The sequence below is a fragment of the Rhincodon typus genome, chromosome 17 (assembly GCF_021869965.1).
Source record: "Rhincodon typus isolate 14 chromosome 17, sRhiTyp1.1, whole genome shotgun sequence".
Taxonomy (NCBI): Eukaryota; Metazoa; Chordata; class Chondrichthyes; order Orectolobiformes; family Rhincodontidae; genus Rhincodon; species Rhincodon typus.
This window is the reverse complement of record NC_063348.1, coordinates 4,203,567-4,223,670: the sequence shown is the minus strand read 5'-3', so window position 1 is coordinate 4,223,670 and position 20,104 is coordinate 4,203,567. Positions and strand designations below refer to the sequence as shown.

Here is a 20,104-nt window from a genome sequence, read left to right as displayed (position 1 = left end):
GGATGCAAACAAGGCCAATTGTTCCAGTACTCAGGTAGGAACAGTGTGAAGGAGAAAGGGAAATGGCTGGCAATAAAGGAGGAATGCATGACAGTGAAAAGGGAAAAGTGGATAGAAGTCAAGAGAAGAGAAATAGTCGGGGTTAAGTGTAATGTAAGTGATGAAAGTAAATGGGTGAAGGAGGTGAACTGGAGAGCAATGAGGTGTCATAAATTGAAGGGAGAAAGGAGACAAAGTGACAAGGAACAGTGGAAAGTATGGGGAAGGGATTAAGCAAGAAACTGGAAATGATGCTTCAGGGAAGAACAGGAGAAGCACTTTAGATTGCAGTAATTTAATATATTCTAGCAGTGATTGAATGTAGCACAGGATGTCAGTGTGAACCCCAAGTGTTGAGATTTACTTAGAATCTCTACAGTGTGGAAGCAGGCCATTCAGCCCATCGAGTCCACATTGACCCTCCGCAGAGCATCCCACCCAGATCCACCCAGTCCCTGTAACCCTGCAGTTCCAATGGCTAATGCACCCAACCTACACATCCCTGAACACTCTGAGTAATTTAGCATGGCCAATCCACCTAACTCGCACATCCTTGGAGAAGAGGAAGAGTTTGCTGATCTCATTGTTCATTGGATGGTAGGGGCACAGGAAGAGAAAAGTACCACCTTAAACAAGGAAGAATGAAACAATTTCAGATTGATTTGAGTAGGCAGAGAAGTGGCAATACGAACAAATGAGATTGAGCAGAAGACCAAGGATTCATTTGTGTCTTCTTCAAATGGAAGCAGGAAGTGCCCGCACTTAGGGCCTCCACCCAAAAAGTAATGAGTTACTCTTCCAGAAATTGCAGTTGATGCGCCAACATACCTTCCAACTTCTTGCTGGTCCTGGGGAAGACTAGTAGTTGGCTGGAAGGTGGAAATGGTGTGTGTCATATGGTCCCATCGCATTTTAGATTTACACATATCAGGCCTCAAGGGGTTGTCTTGCTGAGACTATGGGGGTGAAGTTTGGTGGAAAGTGCAGTTTGAGAAGGTGGTGGTTGGGCTGAGAGCACCATTTATCTAGTATTCTTTCTGTTTTATCTGCCCAATTTGGGGTAATTTATCATGTACAATATTGACTAGTTTCTCTGTGAAAGTGTGCAGAGCTGGATGGGATACTTTGGGGTGAACAAAGAGGTGGCTGGAGATGTCAGATTGGAGTTAATTTTCATCTTCCTGCCTGAGCAGTTTTCTAGTGGATCACATTGTCCTCCCACTGCAAAACATGCCCTATTTATTTCCATTGAAAACAATGGGAGCAGCTAAATTATGATCTCCCTGTTGTCAAACAACCTGCTAATGCACATTGTGGGAAACTGGTGAGTGAAGGTACAATGTAACTTCTCCAAACGTTAGTTGTACTGCAATAACTAACATAAAGTGAGCAGAGACTTTTTGAATTAAATTCTTGAAATGTTAGCACTGCTCATGATGTAAGAAAACTGTCTGGATTTTTGTTAACAGTGAATATAATTTAAAGCTAATAGCCTTCTCAATCCAGATGTGTGATTTTATCTTTCCAGAGTGTGAATTTGAAGCTAGTAAAGGCTCGGAGATCGCTTTGTAGAGCACCTGCGCTCGGTTTGTGACAAACGACAACCCCTTCCAGTCGCAAACCACTTCAACTCCCCCTCCCACTCCCTGGGCGACATGTCCATCCTGGGCCTCCTCCAGTGTCACAATGACGCCACCCGGAAACTGGAGGAGCAGCACCTCATATTCCACCTTGGGAGCCTACAACCCAATGGTCTCAATGTGGACTTTACTAGCTTCAAAATCTCCTCGGCCTCATCCCATGACCATCCCACCCTCTCATCCCCGCCTCCTTGACCTGTCTGTCTTCTCTCCCACCTATCCGCTGCTCCCACCTCACTGACCAGTCCCCACTGTTGTCTACCTGCACTCACCTATCACCGTCCCACCGACCTTCCCCAGCCCGACCCCCCCCTCTCTATTTATTTCAAAGCACCTTTCCCCTCCCCCATTTCTGAAGAAGGGTCCTGACCCGAAACGTCAGCTTTCCTGCTTCTTTAATGCTGCCTGGCCTGCTATGTTCCTCCAGCTCCACACTGTGTTATCTTAGTCTCTAGCATTGGCAGTTCTTACTATCTCTGCTCACTGAAGACAGCTGTGCTCTCCTGAAATAGTTAATAATTTTGTATCTGCTTCTGTTTCATTGCAGGATGGAGAGCCAATAAGAACACAACTCTCAATGGGGAAGTTTGAAGTTAAGCAAATGGGAACCAAGTTTATGCTTTCTGTGAAGAACCTAACCCAGAAAGATGCTGGTCAATACACACTGGTAGTAGGAGATAAAAAATTCACCGTGGGACTGAAAGTGAAAGGTATCCAGCACAAAGAAGTAGATGATTTTGCGTAAGGTGACTGTAATACTGTGTAGTGGGTCCTTGGGTGAACACTCTGACCAGTTGTATATCTATTTTCCACAACTGGGGGCATTTGCCAATGATCACACTTTTCCAAGCCACCACAAGCAACTCATTGTGATGGGCATAGGGACATTGTAATCCCTGGCAGATCTTCCTGATGTTCAACTAACTTGCTGCCGCTTTCCAAGATCATCGTGTGGAAGATGCAGTAGGCTTCACAAAGTTGCAGTAAAGACACAAAGACCTCCCAAAACGAAACCTCCCCCTCTGCCATCTGGCCTCCTCTTATTTGCCCACACAGGTCTCAACCTTTGCGTCTTCTGGTGTTGCATGTGTCAGATGTGGCCCAGTGGTGGCATCCAGGCTTCTGGGACAACTGCAGGTGGGTATGGCTGAGACATACAACCAAAGTTCCATCAATCTTCAGGTGAATCCCATGGCATTACTTTGAAGAAGTTTAGGGGACTTGTGTATGGATTCTAAATCAACCACTATTTCTCAACCAAAGATACTAACGTGGATTCGCTGATCATTATCATGTAATTTCATCTTTTTCATTCATGGATGTGGGCTATTCGTGGGATCTTGCTAAGAATAAATTGGTTGCTGTGCTTCCTGTATTCCTTCAACTCCCATCTATCATGCATTGCTCATATTAAGTGCAGCGTCCCCACAGAAAATCATCGAACATGCATCGCTAAGATGTTTGCAGTTTTTCTTTGAAATACCGGTAGATCATTGCTTTATGTTAAACGCAACCTACTCTTCGCAAGATGGGCCCAACCGAGAAATATCTTACCCTTGCTGCAATATTCAACCCATAAACACATTTGGTTCATTTCCATAGCTTCTCTTTTGTATCATCTGCTTCTTTGGTGCTTTTTCTGAACTCACATTGTGTTATCTGGTCTTCTACATCTTTATCTCATTTTGCCAGTCATGCTTCCTGTTTTGACTAGAGACTATATTTTTTTAAAAAGCTAATTAACTGCAAAGTACTTAAGAGTTGTTTTGTTCTGTGTTGTGGAAGTTGCTTTTTAAATCCAAAGCTAACTTCTGTTTTACTGGTGCATCAAACTGCAACACACACTGGGCACTGACAGGTAACCTCTCAGCAGCAGGAATCCTGGTGAGGGATCATTGTACACCAAGAAATGGGTGGAGCTTGAGATGGCTTTGGAAGGGCTTGTAAAAGTCCATCACTGCTAGAACATCATCACGAGAGTCAAACTAACTCGTTAGGACAAGTAGCTTTGCAGAAGTATGCTCAAACCCAGGCAGGTATCCCTATGTACCTATGCACACCCAGTAAAATCCACACAGTCAATTAATTAATCAGTTGACTCCAATCACGAACTTAACTACTTGCTATATCAATAGATATCAAAACATTTTGAAGGCATACAAGCAATCCTTGAAAAAAACTGGTGAAATGTAAACAAAATGATTTTTTCATATTTTGTATCTTATAATACAATAGATCAGCAACAAAATTATATACTTTTTGATATTCTACATAATACAATCAATCGTCTGTTTTTTCTTTTAAGAAAAAACACAATCACTAAGCTACACAAACAAAAATTGATTTTTTTTTTCATTTTTTAAGTAACTCCCTACATCCTCTGACATTCTTCTTCAAGAATATTCAATAAATTCCTAGGCAAGTACCTCTGTTTGTGAAATGATCTGATTGATGACTTGTGTTAAGCAACTTTAAACTGGAATTTTCTTTCTAACATTTCCTTTATGAAAGCAAGGTCAAACTTCAACCTTTATCTAAGTAGCACCCCTTGTTGAATATACATTATGCCAAAGGGAACAATTGTCCAATTATATGGATAAACATTTCTCAGATTGCCTATAGTGCAAGATATTCTGTAGAACATTGGATAAATAACCTCTATGTTTGTAATTTATATTTATATAATTTGTATTAACGATTTAGTAACTAAGTAACTTTTAAATATCGTTCTTATTTTCTTGGCTTCCTAAACCAGTGGACAGATTTATTCTTCTTTCCCACCAAGCATAGGATAACCCCTGCCACCCTCGAACTCAATTTGGAAGATTGCCATGCACACTATCATTAAAAAAAACAACTAAATTAATATCTTCTGGATCATCTAAAGTTGGAAACTTGAATTGCTATCAAGGCTTCCTCAATAGTAGCATGTTTTGTCAAACCAATCAATTCCGATACATTGTAACCGCCATCATGTCTGGTCTGGATTCACAAATACTATGTCAAATTTATTAACTGTTTCTTCCCTAGATGCAAAGTTGTCTTTCTTGTGTGGACTTGGCCTGAATCATAAGGATGTAATTAATGCATTCTTTGAAAGAATGTTGATGGAAAGCCATTCTTGATGCATTCTACTTAATGTCCAACTCAACATATTTTATAATGCCGAAGCTTGATTTCCAACCTCAAATTCTCATCTATCATACATTGTCCAAATTCCATGCAGCACCCCCACCGAAGGTCATTCAACATGCATCATAAAGTTGTCAGCCAGTTTTTCTTTGAGATAATGGTAGATCATTGCTTTATGCTAAATGCAACCTACTCTTAGCAAGATGGTTCTAACTGAGAAATACCTTACCACTGCTGCAGTGTTCAACCCATAAATCCATTTGTTTCATTTCCATAGTTTCCCTTTCATATCACCTGCTTCTTAGGTGTTTTCTGAACTCATACTATGTTTTCTGGTTTTCCACATCTTTATCTCATTTTGTCAATCATAGATCTTACCTATTCTCCCCTCATCTTGCACATTTAGCCAATATTTAGAGTCATTGGGTCATATAGCATGGTAGCAGATCCTTCGGTCCAACCAGCCCATGCCGACCATAATCCCAAACTAAACTAGTCCCACCTGCCTGTACTTGGCCCGTATCCCTCCAAATATTTCTTATTCATGTACTTCTCTAGACACCTCTTAAACATTGTAACAGTACCCTCATCCACGACTTCTTCTGGAAGTTCATTCCATCCACAAACCACGCTCTGTAAAAAAAAAAGCTCCCATATCTTTTTTAAATCTTTCTCCTCTCACCTTAAAAAATGCTCTCTTACGCTTGAAATCCCCCACCCGATGGAAAAAGCGTCTGCTATTTACCTTATCTATATCCCTTATGATTATATAAACCTCTATAAGTTATTACTCAACCTCCTATGCTCCAGTAAAATGAGTCTCAGCCTATCCAGCCTCTCCTCATAACTCAAACTTTCTATTCCTGCCAACATCCTGGTAAATCTCTTCTGAACCCTCTCCAGCTTAATAATATACTTCTTATTGCAGGGCAACCAAAACTGGACACAGTACTCTAGAAGAGGCCTCATCAATGTCCTGTACAACCTCAACATAATGTCCCAACTCCTATACTCAAGGGTCTGGGTAATTGAAGGCAAGCACGCTAAACACCTTCTTAACCATCGTATCTATATATGTTTAAGACTTCAAAGAATTATGTACCCGAACCCCTAGGTCTCTCTGTTCTACAACACTACCAAAGGTCCTACTTTTGATTGTATAAGTCCTGCCTTTGTTTGTTTTATCAAAATGCAATTCCTTATATTTATCAGATTAAACTCCATCTGCCTGTCTTCAGACCATTGAGCCAATTGATCAAGATCTCTTTGTAATCTTAGATAACCTTCTTCACTTTGTATTTGCTGGCTGTTTTCGCTGCACTCCCTATATTCCTCTACTGACTATTTTTTTCTGGCTTATGTATTAGTTTGGTGTCTAATTTTGGCTGTTGTCCTCTGGGAAAATAGCCTGTCCTATTTTTTAAAGTTCATTTACAGAATTGTGGGCAGCCCTTGCCAGGCTCACATTAATCTTTCAACCCTAACTGCCCCGGGGAAAGTGATGCTGAACCCATTACTTGAACTGCTACAGTCCTTGGGATGTAGCAGCATACATAGTGCTGTTAAGAAAGGAATTCTAGGATTTTGATCCAGTGATTGTTAAGGAATGGTGATATTGTTCCAAGTTAGGTAGCTTGGAGGAGAACTTGCTGGTGGTGGTGTTCCCTTGCATCTGCTGCCCTTATTCTTCTAAGATGGTAGAGGTTGCATGGTTTGTAAGGTCCTGTCAAAGCAACCTTGGTGAGTTACTGCAGTATATCTTACTGTAGGGGTACACACTGCTGTTACTGTGTAGCAGTGGTGATAGGAATGAATATAGGAAGGTGATGGATGAGGTGCCAATCAAACATCATGCCAGTATTGAAACAACATAAATAGATAACCTCATAAATAAATCATGAGTGCTTTATCCATCCGGCAAACTTGATGCTGAAATAGGTCACACTAAAGCCATCCTGTGGGATATTCACTACCTTAATCAGGCCATTTCTTCCTAGATAACATTGCAAGATCATTAACGCTCCTAATGTAGCCACTCTTGGTGTTGCAAAGTGCCCAATATATCTCAGTTTACTCAAAAGTCAATCTGGATTCAAGATAGTCAGTGAGACAGAAACCTTTCTTTGTGAATAGAATTTACTAACTATTCAGAATTGCAGCAATTTGCAAACACAAGCCCCTCCTGAAACCCCCTCCCTTCATAACTAAGCAGTCAACAAACTAATCAATTAATTAAATAACCTGCTTAACTGCCTGTTACATTAATAGGTTAGCTCTTGTCCAACACGTCTCAAAACAATAGTATGGTGCCAGTGTCTTGTCTCATTACACTCCTTTAATGCACCTTGGGACATTTTACTATGTTAAAACAGCTATGTAAAAGTAATTGTTGTCACCATGGGAGTAATCACAATGCCAGGTGGGTACTGTTTGTCAGAAATGGAAAGGAAAATAAAATGGTGGAATCCCAAGAAAATGAGTAACCAAGTCTTAATTCTTGAGGAAGTAAAAAAATTATCTGTTCTATTACTGTTCAAGGCTGTGATGTTATTGCACTGTAAATATCTCACTAAATATTGTTTTTAAATGACTTTTCTCACAGATGAGCCACTTAGGTTTGGGGTGGAACTCAAACCTATAAAGGTGATGGAGAGACAAACAGGAACCTTTGAGTGCCGCCTCACTAAGAAGGTGCCGACTGTCTGCTGGAAATTTCAAGGTGTCAAGGTGAAGAGAGATGACAAGCATGACATCATCGTGTCAGAGGATGGACTGACCCATACCTTGAAAATCAAAGATGTGCGACCATCTGATGTTGGCGAATACAGCTTTTCTGCAGACAACCTAACCTCCAAATCACAACTGCAGATAGCCCGTACGTTTTACCCTCAGCGATTACAGCAGGCTGCTGGAGTCACTTAAAAGAGCAAGGCCTTCTTTTTTAAGTAAATCTGTTTGTACTACCCTCTTTGAGGTAGGGTAGTATGAATCAAATAGTGGTGGCATCCATTGACCTTGTTCAGCTTGACTGTCATTCTCAGTGGATCTTAAAGCCATTATTATTATGTAAAAAAATCAGCAAAGGGGCTCATTTAATGTATATTAATGGAAACTGAGACCATCTCAGCCTGCTACCCATTTAATACTGGGATTTTGCCAGCATTTTAGAGGAGAAATTTAACACGATAGTTACAGAGAGGTGCTAAAACCATACATGAGTAATAACAGGAGTTTTCAGTTAGCTTAAGGTAGATGTATAGTAGTGTGAAGGAGCAAGAAGGAGAATGGTTTCTGAAGGGTTTTCAGGAGAATTTGCTTGACCAGCATGTTTCTGACCCAGTGAAGAAGGATCTGTTTCTGGGGAATGGGATGGATGAAGTTGTTAGTGGAGGAACATGTTGGAGCAGAGCAGTCGCCACAGTGTCACAATGCTTAATCAGCCATTGTAAAGCACAATGAGGAAATGAAATTCAGAATACTAAATTAGAGTAGGGTTAATTTCAGTGGAGTGAGTGCAGAGCTGTCCAAGGTGGACTGAAGTCAAAGCTGACAGGATAAATAGTAAAGGGACAGTTTTCGGAATTTAAAGAAGAGATGGTTTGGCTACAGTTGAGGTACATTCCCACGAGGGGGAAGAGTAGAGCATCCAAAGTCAAAGCTCTCTGCATGATAAGAAAAATAGAGAGTAAAATGAAGCAGAAAAAGACCGTGTGTAAGAGATTCAGATTGATAACTAATGTAAAAATAAGGCTGAATGTAGAAAGTTTGAGCAAAGGAAGTAAAAGGTCAAAGACAGAATACAAGCGGAGACTGGCAGCGAATATAAAAGGAATCCAAAAATTTCCCTCAGCATATAAATTGTAAAAAGAAAATTGGGGAAAATTAGGAACCATAAAGTGTTTCTATGCATGGAATTAGGATAGTTGAGGGACTAAATTAGTTCTTTATATGTAGCTCTTTACACACGAAAAAGGTGCCACCACTGTTATAGGGCTGAAACTTGTGCTCTCTCAGTATTGGTTTGGTGGCACAGGAGTGAATCAGGAATGAAGTTGGCAGAAAGAGGCCCCATTTCTTTCAGCCGTCCATCCAGATGAAATCTACGGCAGGAGGCCTGTGGATTGCCTACTCATTCTGCCACCAATTGAAGCCTTTGGACAGTTAGTCCACACTTAAGGCCCTCATCTCAGTGCTGTTGGTATTATCCCAGCAGTGGGTACGGAGAATGCACCATGATGGGGAGCATGGCAAGCAACCCTGGAACAAAAACAAAGTTGCTGGAAAAGCTCATCAGGTCTGGCAGCATCTGTGAAGGAGAAAACAGAGTTAATGTTTCGGGTCCGGTGACCCTTCCTCAGAACCCTGGCTTATTTGCTTGTGGGTTCCTGGCAGTGGCCCCTCACTCAAAGACACTCAGTGCCTGCTTGACACTATTTGGCATCGTACAGGAGGGTCCGGTTGAGAGCCAACCTCCACCTTTCCTGCTGACTGGCTGTCTCTCCCTTGAACTGTGTCTCCCATCCAGTGGCACTCTTCCCACTATCGCTCACCTGCTCCTAAGTCATTCCTTCATCTGAGGCTTTGGGTAGGTGTAGTACTAGCCGCACTGTGCTAAGTGAAGAAGAGTGGCCAACCTCTTTTTGGCTGGCAGGTGGATCATCAGCCTGGGGTTTTTGATCCTGTGGAAGGTCTAGTAAATGCATGAGTGGTACAGAATGTTGTGGTCCTCTTTGAAAAGCGATAATGTGTGTCTCTTGCTAGCTCTCCAGTTGGCAGTCAAGAAGCCTCTCACTGCTGCAAGATTCTAATTAAGGTGAATGAGACACAGTTGCAATTCTGGATGATAAAAAGACATTGACGAAGAGGTGATATTAAAAAGATTGACTGTGCTTAAGGTTGACAAGTTGGATTGTCTGTGAAGATCCTGGATAAAGTAAGGGTAGAATTTGCAGAGACTCTGACCATAATCTTCCATTTCCCCTTAGATTAGGGGAGGTGATGGCCCAGTGGTGTTATTGCCAGGCTGCTAGTGGTAACATTCTGGGGGACCTGAGTTTGAATCCTGCCATGGCATATGATGGAATTTGAATTCAATAAAAATCTGGAATTAAGAGTCTAATGATGACCATGAATCCACTGTTGATTATCAGAAAACCTCATCTGGTTTGCTAATTTAGGGAATGAAACTGCCATTCTTACTTGGTCTGGTCTACGTGTGACTCCAGACCCAAAGCAATGTGATTGACTCTTAACTGCCCTCTGGGTAATCAGAGATGGGCAATAAATGCTGATCTAGCTAGCGATGCCATTATCCTGTGAATGAATTACAAGAAGATACATGTGTGGGACCAGAGGACAGGAGAGTTCCAGATGATATACTTGTGTCAAAAAAACATTTTAAGTATAAACCAGCAACTGCAGGCCAGTCAGTTTAACATTGATAGTTGAAAAGCTTTTAGAGATAATAACTGGGACAAAAGTTACAGTCCCAGAACAAAAGAATATTTGTTAAAAGACAGCAAAGATTTGGCATAGGCAAACCTTGTTTACTTGACTGAGCTTTTCCGAGATTGTTGATGACTGTAATGATATTGTAGTGGTTGGTATGGACTTTCAAGATATTTTATCAAATTGGCTCAATAGTCTTGCTTAGAAGCTGAAATTCATGGAAGAAAAGGAAAATTGTTGCAGGGTTACGAAGTTGTCCGAGTGATAGAAAGCAGAGACTTGGTGGGAGCTTGTTTTTCAGGGAGCTTGTTTTTCAGTCTGGAGGAAGGTATACAGTACAGTTTGCCAGGAGTCAGTATGCATTAGGGCCATTGTTTATCTTGATATGTATTAATAATCCTGAATGTGCGATTTCAAAATTTGCAGATGACACAAAATTTGGAAATGTTGTGAACTTTGATGTGATGTAGGTGTCAACAGACCAGTGAGATGTGTTGTCACGTTGGAGAAGGAATTTAACGGGGACAAGTGTGAAATGGTAGATTTTGTTAGGAAGAAAGGAGAAGCACTATAATCCATACAATTCTGAAGGAGGATACAAGAGCAGGGGGTCCTTGGTGGAAATATACACAAATCACTGACTGTGGGAAGGCAGTTTCGGAAAGTGAGAGGCATAAAGGATCCTAGGCTTTATAATTAGAGACAGTGAAAACAATGGCTCGTTTCCATTATTAGAGAGGTTACAGCAAGATATTTAGAAAATTATAATGTGATCAGGCAGAGTTGACATGGATTGTTGAAAGAGAAACAATACTAAAGTAATATCATATTGTCTGAGGGAGTAACAATTTGACAAGAGGAAACCAATAGATGTGGAGTACTTGGATTTCCAAAAGGCTTGTGATAGGGAACAATAATAAAGCTTACTACACAAGACAATAGCACATGGTGTAAGGGGTAACAGATTAATATGGATAAAGAATTATTTAGTTTTTAAAAAAGCACAATATATGATTTAATGTGTCTTTTCAGATTGGCAAATTAGCTAGTGGTGAGCCAGAGGAATTAGTTGCTGGGCCTCAACTATTTCCAATTTATATCAATGATCTGGATTAATGGACTGAATACATAGCAGCCAAATTTCTCAAAGACACCTAAATAAGTAGGGAAATGAATTGTGAAGAGGAGATAGGGTATACAAAGGAATCTAAATAGGTTAAGTGAGTGGACAAAGAGTTGGCAGATGGAATATAATGTGGAAAAATGTCAATTCATCTACTTTGGCAGGAAGAACAGAAGTGCAGAGTACCATCTAAATGGAAAGAGACTATAAAGCTCAATGGTATAGAGAGATTTGGGCATCCTATTACACAGATCTGAAGAGGTTTGTTTGCAAATGCAGCAAGTAATTTGAAATACAACTGGAATGTTGGCATTTATTGCAAGGAGAATGGAATACGAAAGCAGGATGGTTTTACTTCAGGGCCTTGATAAGAAGCAAAGATTTTGAAAAGAGCTTGGATAGCACCTGAAGTGGAAAAGAAAATGCAGGTTGATAGGAAAAACGCTGAAGAGTGGGACTGGCTAAGATGCTGTTGCAGAGAGTTGGTCTGAACATAGTGACCTGAATTGTCTCCCTCTGGACATCCATGATAGTCAGTCAGTTATGAGCAATGCTGTAGTGATACTGTAGGTGGACTAGTAATCCAGAAACTCAGCTAATACTCTGGGACTGGGATTATAATTCTACCGTGGCAGGTGATGGACTTTAAATTTTAACAAATCTGTAATTAAAAGTCGAATGATGACCATTGTTGATTGTCATAAAAACCATCTAGTTCATGAATACCCTTTAGGGTAGGACATTTTCTGTCCTTGTCTGGTTTATATGTGACTTCAGACCCACAGTAATATGTTTGACTCTTAATTGTCCTCTGAAATGGCCTAGCAAGTCACTCAGTTGGATCAAAGTGCTGAAATCTCAAAGAAGAAATGAAACTAGATGAACCACCTGGCATCAATCTATGGAAATGGTATTGACAAACACAGAGCTATTGACCCTGCAAAGTCCTTGTTACTGACATTTTGGCATTTGTGTCAAAATTGGGAGTGCTCTCTCACAGATCAGTCAAATGACAGTCTGACATAGTCTCACTCATGGAATGTACCTTACACTGTTACCATTCCTGGACAGACCCAGCAAAAGTATATAGTGTGGTGTACAGTCAGGAGGAGGTTGTCCTGGAAGTCCTCAACATTGACTGTGAAAACCACAAAGACTCATAACATCTCGTCAAATACAGGCAAGTAGGCATCTTGCTGATTACCATGTACCACCTCCCTTTGGCTGATGAATCAGTACTTTTATGTGTTGAGCAACATTTGGAGGAAGCACTGAGGGTGGCAAGGATGCATAAACTACTCTGGTGGGTGACTTCAAAGCCCATCACCAAGAGTGACTCGACATCACTATTCACTGCCCAAGGTGGTTGAGTCTTAAAGGAAAGAGCTTTTAGACTGGATCTGTGGCAGATGGTAAAGGAACTGGCAAAAGGCAGAAACATACTGGACCCCATTCTCACCAAGCTACCTGTGGCAGATATATTGGTCCATGACACTATCTGTAGGAGTGACCACTACAAAGTGCATGTGGAGACGCACTCCTGTCTTCACATTGAGGATACCCTTCACTGTGCTGTGTGGCACGAAGAAAGGTAAAGTTCCAACAGATCTAGCAACTCAGAACGGGGCAGCCATGAGGTGCTGTGGGCTATCAGCAGCAGTAGAATTATGCTCATACAAAATCTGTAACCTCATAGCCCAGCATATCCCATGGCATTCCAAGAGCATTACCAGGCATATCTAAAAATAAGGTGCCAACCTGCTGAAGCAACAACACAGGACTACATGTACACCAAACAGCATAAGTAGCAACTGGTAGATAGAGCTAAGCAATTCGGCAATCAATGGATCAGATCAAAGAAGTCTTGCTCATCCAGTTGTGAATGGTGGTGGACAATGAAACAACTCAGAGAAGGGGGAGGCTCCACAAATACCCCAATGCTCAATGATGGAGAAGCCCAATACATCAATGCAAAAGGCTGTGGGTATCTGCACATACACTGTCCCCTGAAGCTGTTTGCCCGATATCACTATACAAGTGTCTTCAACTGCTAATGTGCTGCGATACTCCCTTGTTTGCACTCCTTTATATCCCATGTTCTCAAATACAGCTCTCTAGTGTGGTGTCTGAGAACACATGCTCGTTCTAGTCTGGAGACTTCTCTTTTACTGTGGTCAGTTGTATCATCACAATTTACATGAATCTAACTTAACCACAATTAGCTCGTACATTTTTAAAGAAAGTCCAAATTACTTTATGCACCATTGGGTAAATGTCTTCAATTAAGCCTTTATGTATATACGAGTTAATGACTTTCTTAAAATAGTAAACACAGAAGTTCATCCGATTGTACTCACTCATGTAGCTAAAAGTGCTCCGAACAATAATTTGAAGCTTCTGATTTGCAAGTCACAACCAAATACCATCCTAAGTAATTGACTATCCAGCATTTCCACTGGGAAAAGAAGATGAATAAAGAAATATCATTGTCACCTACAATCTGTTAACTAGTTCAGGCAATATTAACAGAGGTGTAGAAACAGAACATTTTTGGGGGGTAATTTTTAGCTTCACAAGCTGTCTGATCTTCATCCCTTTGAAATCAGTGAAAATCAGTGCTCTGCAGTGGCCAGATAATCTACTCCTTGGCAATGAAGGTGAAAATGCTCAACTTGAACGTAGATTTCTGAGACGAGGTCTGTTTATGTAGCATGGGGGCATTGGAAGAGGGAAGAGCAGTAATCTCTATTGGCAGTCCATTATCAAAATATAATAATTCAGGACAGCAGTTTGCAGAGCTTGAGCAAATGTTCTCAGATAAAATCTCCTGTGGTTTTTTTTGAAGGAAACTTATACAGTGATTGTTTAAACATTCTTAGTTTTCTTCAATCTCCACAGGACTCCCTATCCAGTTCCCAAGTGCCTTGAAGCATGTGCATGTAAAGGAAAAAGGCCAAGCTAGACTGGAATGTGAACTGAGCTCCAAAGATGTCCGAATCAAGTGGTTAAAGAATGGCAAAGAGATCACCAGGTCCCCAAAGTACAATATGATACATGAAGGAAGACGGGTTGAGCTGATTATTGATGATGCTGAGCTTGAGGACAGTGGGGAGTACACAGTTGTTGCCATGCAAGACAATGATGATCGAGAGTACACCTGTGCCTGCACATTAAATGTTCAAGGTAAGAAGAGACAACTTTTCGGAAAACAGAAGCAAACGGTCAGACGGAAGAAGTCTGAGCTTTTTGAAAGCTGAGCTAATTAGTCCACTTCCTTAGCATATCAATCAGCCCCATCCTCAGCCCTTTTCTCTCCTGAGGTCCATTCCATTCGTTTTTGAACTCAATTCCTTTCATTGGGCTCCCGTACTAATCAATTTCACACCCTTTTAAAAAAAAATTAAATCCATTTTTCCTGATTAACCCATTCAGCAATGTTGTTGTACACCTCCAGGGCAGGTGGGACAATGAACCCAGGCCTCCTGGTCCAGGGGAAGGGACACTATCACTATGCTACAATAGGATCCCTCTTCATACCTCTGTTGCTCTTTGAGTGAAAACATTTCATCTGACTTCTTTCCCTCTTAATTTTCTGATTTTAACTTACAACCTTGATACTTGAACCTATCATCAGACTAAGCAGCAGCCTGGGTTCATTTTCTTTTTGCCATTCATCAACTTAGCATTAACAAAGTCAGTTGAAGTCTGACCTTTAACAAAGGAAATAAGCTGAACGTCTGCAATTTTTTCAAGTAATGTATATGTCTGACTTATGGAATGATAAATAATTGATATAGTGACAAACACAGTGCAGTTTATGACTGTGATAAAATTACTGTCTTATTGCGTGCACTACACATTAACATATGCTTTATTTTCACACATTCTCAGATCGGTTTGCCACAGTTAAGAGTGGAATGTCTGATGCCCACCCTCAGACAGGCCAACCTGCAGAATTCTGTGTGGTACTAAATGATGAGAAAGTTGATGGAGTGTGGCTAAAAGATGGGAAAGAGGTATGTATATAGCAGCAGATTGTTATTTTAAGTTATAGTAAAGATTTCCATAGAATCCCTACAGCGCGGAAACAGGCCATTCAGCACAATGGGTCTACACCGACTCTCCGAAAAACATTCTATCCAGACCTATCTTTTAACCCCACATTTCCCATTGCTAATCCACCTAGCCTGCAGGAGGAAACAGAGAGAATGTGCAAACGCCACACAGACAATCACCTGAGGGTAGAATTGAACCCAGGTCCCTGGTGCTGTGAGGTAGCAGCACTAGCCCCTTAGCCACTGATTCTGAGAAAACTTTTACTTGCAGTATGAATGCCATACATCATGACTAATACTGACAGTATTTTCCCTTTATTCACTATGTGCAATGTTACACACCTTTATTCCATCCATTCCTACTCATCCATCTGAACATAGGAGAAGAAGAATATAAGAGCAGGAGTAGGTCATTTTGTAAATTAAGCCTGTTCTGCAATTTTTAGAGCACGTTGATCCACAATCTAATTATATACACTCCTTTGTTCAATAATTTTGATACTTTTGGATAATATCGAATCGTAGATTTTTCAGAAGGGAAATTAGGAAACACTTCCACATATAAAGGCTTATTGAATTTTAGAACTTTTTTCCTCAAATAGCGATAGATGCTAGATCAATTGTAGTTTTCAAACTATTTTTAGATTACCCTATACAATCCTAGACTCACGAACTAGCAGAAATTCTTTCTTTGTAGTTCCTTCATATTTTGAAAAATGGATCAAGTTGTCTGTTGACCTACCAATTCCAGGAGTTTGTGCAATCTCTCCTTAAAATTTATCGCTTGAAGTTTGGGCATGTTTCTGGTAAATCTGTGCTGACCTCTGACCGAAGCCAGCACATCCGCAGGTGTAATGTTCAGAACTGCTTCCGTCAGCCCCAGTGTGGACAAACAGACATTTGTATAGATATAGCATAACTTCCATCCCCTTGTATTGTCGTCCTCCTGACAGAAAGGCTTGGCTTTCTGATTATTTTATGTACCTGCCCATGATACTTTGACCATCTAAGTACTTGGACCATAAGTCTCTTTGGATCTCCAACTTTAGATAATTTGACCATTAGACATCGGAGCAGAATTAAGCCATCCGGCTTATTGAATCTGCTTCACCAGTTGATCATGGCTGATGTTTCTCAATCCCATTCTCCTGCCTTCTGCCTATAACTGTTGATACCCTTACTAATCGAGAATGTATTTATCTCCGTCTTTACTGCACTTAATGCGATTGTCATGCGTTCCCTGAACATGGGGATGTTAAGATATTTTCAATCAGTCTATGCTGGACCTCTATTTCTCAGACTGGGGGTTCTTCTGGCATTGCAATCTAGCCAATATAAGAGCCAGTTCCTCGAAAAAAATAACAGTGATACCAGCTATGGCATCCCTGCATACCCTCTCACTGTGCCTGATATCCTAGGCACACCCTCTCATTGTTCCTGACATTCAGTGGCACAGTGGCTCAGTGATTAGCACTGCTGCCTCACAGCACCAGGGACCTGGGTTCAATTCCACCCTCAGGCAACTGTCTGTGTGTCATTTGCACATTCTCCCTCTATCCATGTGCATTTCCTCTGAGTGCTCTGGTTTCCTCCTGCAGTGCAAAGATGTACAGGTTAGGTGGATTGGCTGTGCTAAATTGCCTGTAGTGTCCAGAGTTGTGTAAGTTAGGTGGATTAGCCATGGGAAATGCAGGGTTACAGGGAAAGAGTAGGGAGATGGGTTTGTGTTTGATGCTGTTTGTCTGGGTGGACTCAATGGGCCACACTATAGGAATTCTATGATTCCAGGCATGCCCTCTCACGGCCCCTGACATTCAGTGTCCAGCTGGCTTTCCACTTGAAGAAAGATGCAGTCTGGACAGCGCCTCCCTCCCTCACCACTCTCAGTTATTAACTTGCGTGTTGTATTCTGCAGTCCAGCCTCCTGTCTATTAGCATCAGGATTCTGACTATGGGTCATAGAGGCTGCAGAGCACACAACTCTCCCATGGTCAGGCGAACTCCACGCACCCTCCTCTTTTCTCTGGTGCCTGCTGGGTGGTTAGGTTCCTTTCTTCTTTGCACTCACATTTTTGAATCCAAAGGAGGTCTCTGAAACGATTCCAAACTACATCCAGTTCCTCTTCAACACCCATCTGTCACTGACCTCATTATTCATCTCCTACTGTGCCCTGTTCATGAGCTTTGCACGCTGTCTATTGCCACTGGCAGGGAATAGAACATTTTTTCTATTTGCCACTTTCGGCTGCAGTGAGGAATCCCAGAAAATCTTGAGTCTCCTTTTGCAGGGGGGAGAAGTAGGGGTGGACTCATTTCTGATTGCTCTTTGCTCAGCACCCTCTTCCATTCCTTGGGCAATTGCCAGCATTGACAATCTCTGCCACTGGCTGCTGCCTTAGACCTGGCTTTTTCCACTTTTTGCTTCTATAGAACTTATCACTGCTGTTTGGAGGTGACAATGCCAATGACAGACTTTGCAAATAAATACAGAAGTGTTTGTGTTGTCAACATAGGGTGTAGAGTCAGGATCTGAATATGCATGCATGTCAGGATACCAACCCGATGTTAAAATCCTGCCCACATCACTATTGCTGCCGTCACTTAGTTAAGAAATCTGGGTCATATTGGGCTGTAAACATTTCCCTTCTCATTCCCAACCCTTATTCTGTCAACTTTTTTCTTCCTAATGTATTGTTTGTGTTTTGTTCAGATTACAGACACAGCAAACATACAGATTGTGAAACAAGGAGCAGTGCACAAACTGATCATCAATAAAGCAGATGATGAGAGTGAAGGAAAGTATACATTCAAAGCAAAAGGAGCAGAGAGTGAGGCAGTACTGTCCATTGCAGGTATTGCCGTTGCTCTACAGGACATTACATTTGCAGTTTCTTATATTGATTTGCAAACAATAATATTAGATACTTGGAGGCAAATATTCAGCTTTAGTTCCTGGGCAGTAATCTGGTGAAGCAGATCACCTAGTGCTTATTGAATCTGACTGGCTTTCAATTCAATTAATTTTTCAAGAAACATTGAGAGAAATAATAGACTTCAACTGAATTGAAAGAGATTTGGTTCCTTTTCCTGAAGAAGGGTCCCGACCCGAAACGTCAGCTTTCCTGCTCCTCTGATGCTGCCTGGCCTGCTGTGTTCCTCCAGCTCCACACTGTGTTATCTCTGATGCCAGCATCGGTAGTTCTTACTATCTCTCTTGGTTCCTTGACCTTTCTTTTCCCTCGTGTGCCCAGCTGATGCCTGAATATGAATGTATAATCATACAAACTAGAATGAGACTGTTAATCCCCTTGAGTCTGCTGTGCAACACAGTAGGATCTATTTGCCTTTCAAATTACACATTTACATCTAACTGTGAAAACCCTTGATTCACTTGTCCAACAAGATTCTATCCACAACTGCCCCAAAAAATTCTGTGTCCCAGATTTCACTATCTTCTGAGGCAAAATTGCCCTCTGAGAAAGAAAAAAAATTCTTCTCATTCCTGTCTTAAAAGAACGACCTCTGATTTTAAAATAGATCTCGCCTAGTTGTGAGCTGACCCATAAGAGGAAACATCGCCCTTGTTGTCAAAACCATTCAGGATTCCATAAACTTCAGTCAAAGTGCCCTTCACTTGTCCAAACTCCAATGAAAACAAGTCCAGCCTGTCCAGTCAATCTACATAAGACAACCAACTCATTCCAGGTATCAATGCAGTAAACCTCCTCCAATGAATTTCCATTCTTCTTTAAATATTAAGACCAAAACTGCACAAGATGTACTCTCACTGAGTCCACTACAACTGAAGCATAACATCTTTATTCCTGTGATCATACACTCCCATGATAAAGGATAGCATTCCAGTCCCCTCCTTGATTGTATGCTGTACTTGCATGCTAACTTTCTGTGACTCGAGCACCGGAACATGCAAAATCCCTCTGCACCTTGGAATTCTGTAACGATCCTCCAGTTAAGTAATCCTCAATTTTGTCATTCTTCCTGCCAAATTGAACAAATGCATATTTTCCAACATTATGGTCCATCTGCCAGATTTTTGCCTACACACGTGAGATCAAAGTCATGATATCTTACTGCTTTAACCGAAAGTGGAAACAACTACATTACGCTGCTGAAATAGGATTAGATGCTTGGCATAATGGGACCACAGCTTTTGGAGGCTGGACTACATTGTCATCTCTTGTTTTTTTTGCAGATCCACCTGTTATCGATCCTGAAGTCCTATCACTGTTGGCCAAGGACCCGATCACTGTTAAGGCAGGCCAGACCGCAACTATTAAGATCCCATTTAAGGGGAAACCCATTCCTAAAGTGATGTGGTTCAAGGATGGCATTGAGGTGTTTGAGGATGCTAACACTGAGATAGAGAAGAGTCCTACACAGGCAGTATTAGTACTAAAGCACTGTGTAAGGGAGGACAGCGGGAACATCACTTTGAAACTCAAGAGTGACTGTGGCTCAGCCTCAGCTAATCTTCAGCTAAATGTCATTGGTAAGCTGGAGAAGAATGAATGCACTTTTCACCTGCTTTTCTCTCTGATCCACATTCAATAACAAAAGTAAGCACATAGAATAGAATTCATAGAATCCCCACAGTGTAGAAGCAGCTTGTTCAGCCCATCAAGTCTACATTGCTCCTCCAAAGATCA

The 20,104-nt window shown here is 41.3% G+C and overlaps 1 protein-coding gene across 1 annotated transcript in view; it reads left to right on the top strand.

The window, feature by feature from the left end:
* The window catches only part of LOC109937262 (immunoglobulin superfamily member 22), a 63,399-nt gene that overhangs the window by 14,568 nt on the left and 28,727 nt on the right, over window positions 1-20,104 (top strand). The window contains exons 8-13 of the mRNA XM_020535872.2: window positions 2,227-2,389; window positions 7,414-7,686; window positions 14,281-14,565; window positions 15,274-15,398; window positions 18,148-18,289; window positions 19,651-19,947. Coding sequence (XP_020391461.1) covers window positions 2,227-2,389; window positions 7,414-7,686; window positions 14,281-14,565; window positions 15,274-15,398; window positions 18,148-18,289; window positions 19,651-19,947 — 1,285 coding nt within the window. The remainder of the gene's footprint in view (window positions 1-2,226; window positions 2,390-7,413; window positions 7,687-14,280; window positions 14,566-15,273; window positions 15,399-18,147; window positions 18,290-19,650; window positions 19,948-20,104) is intronic.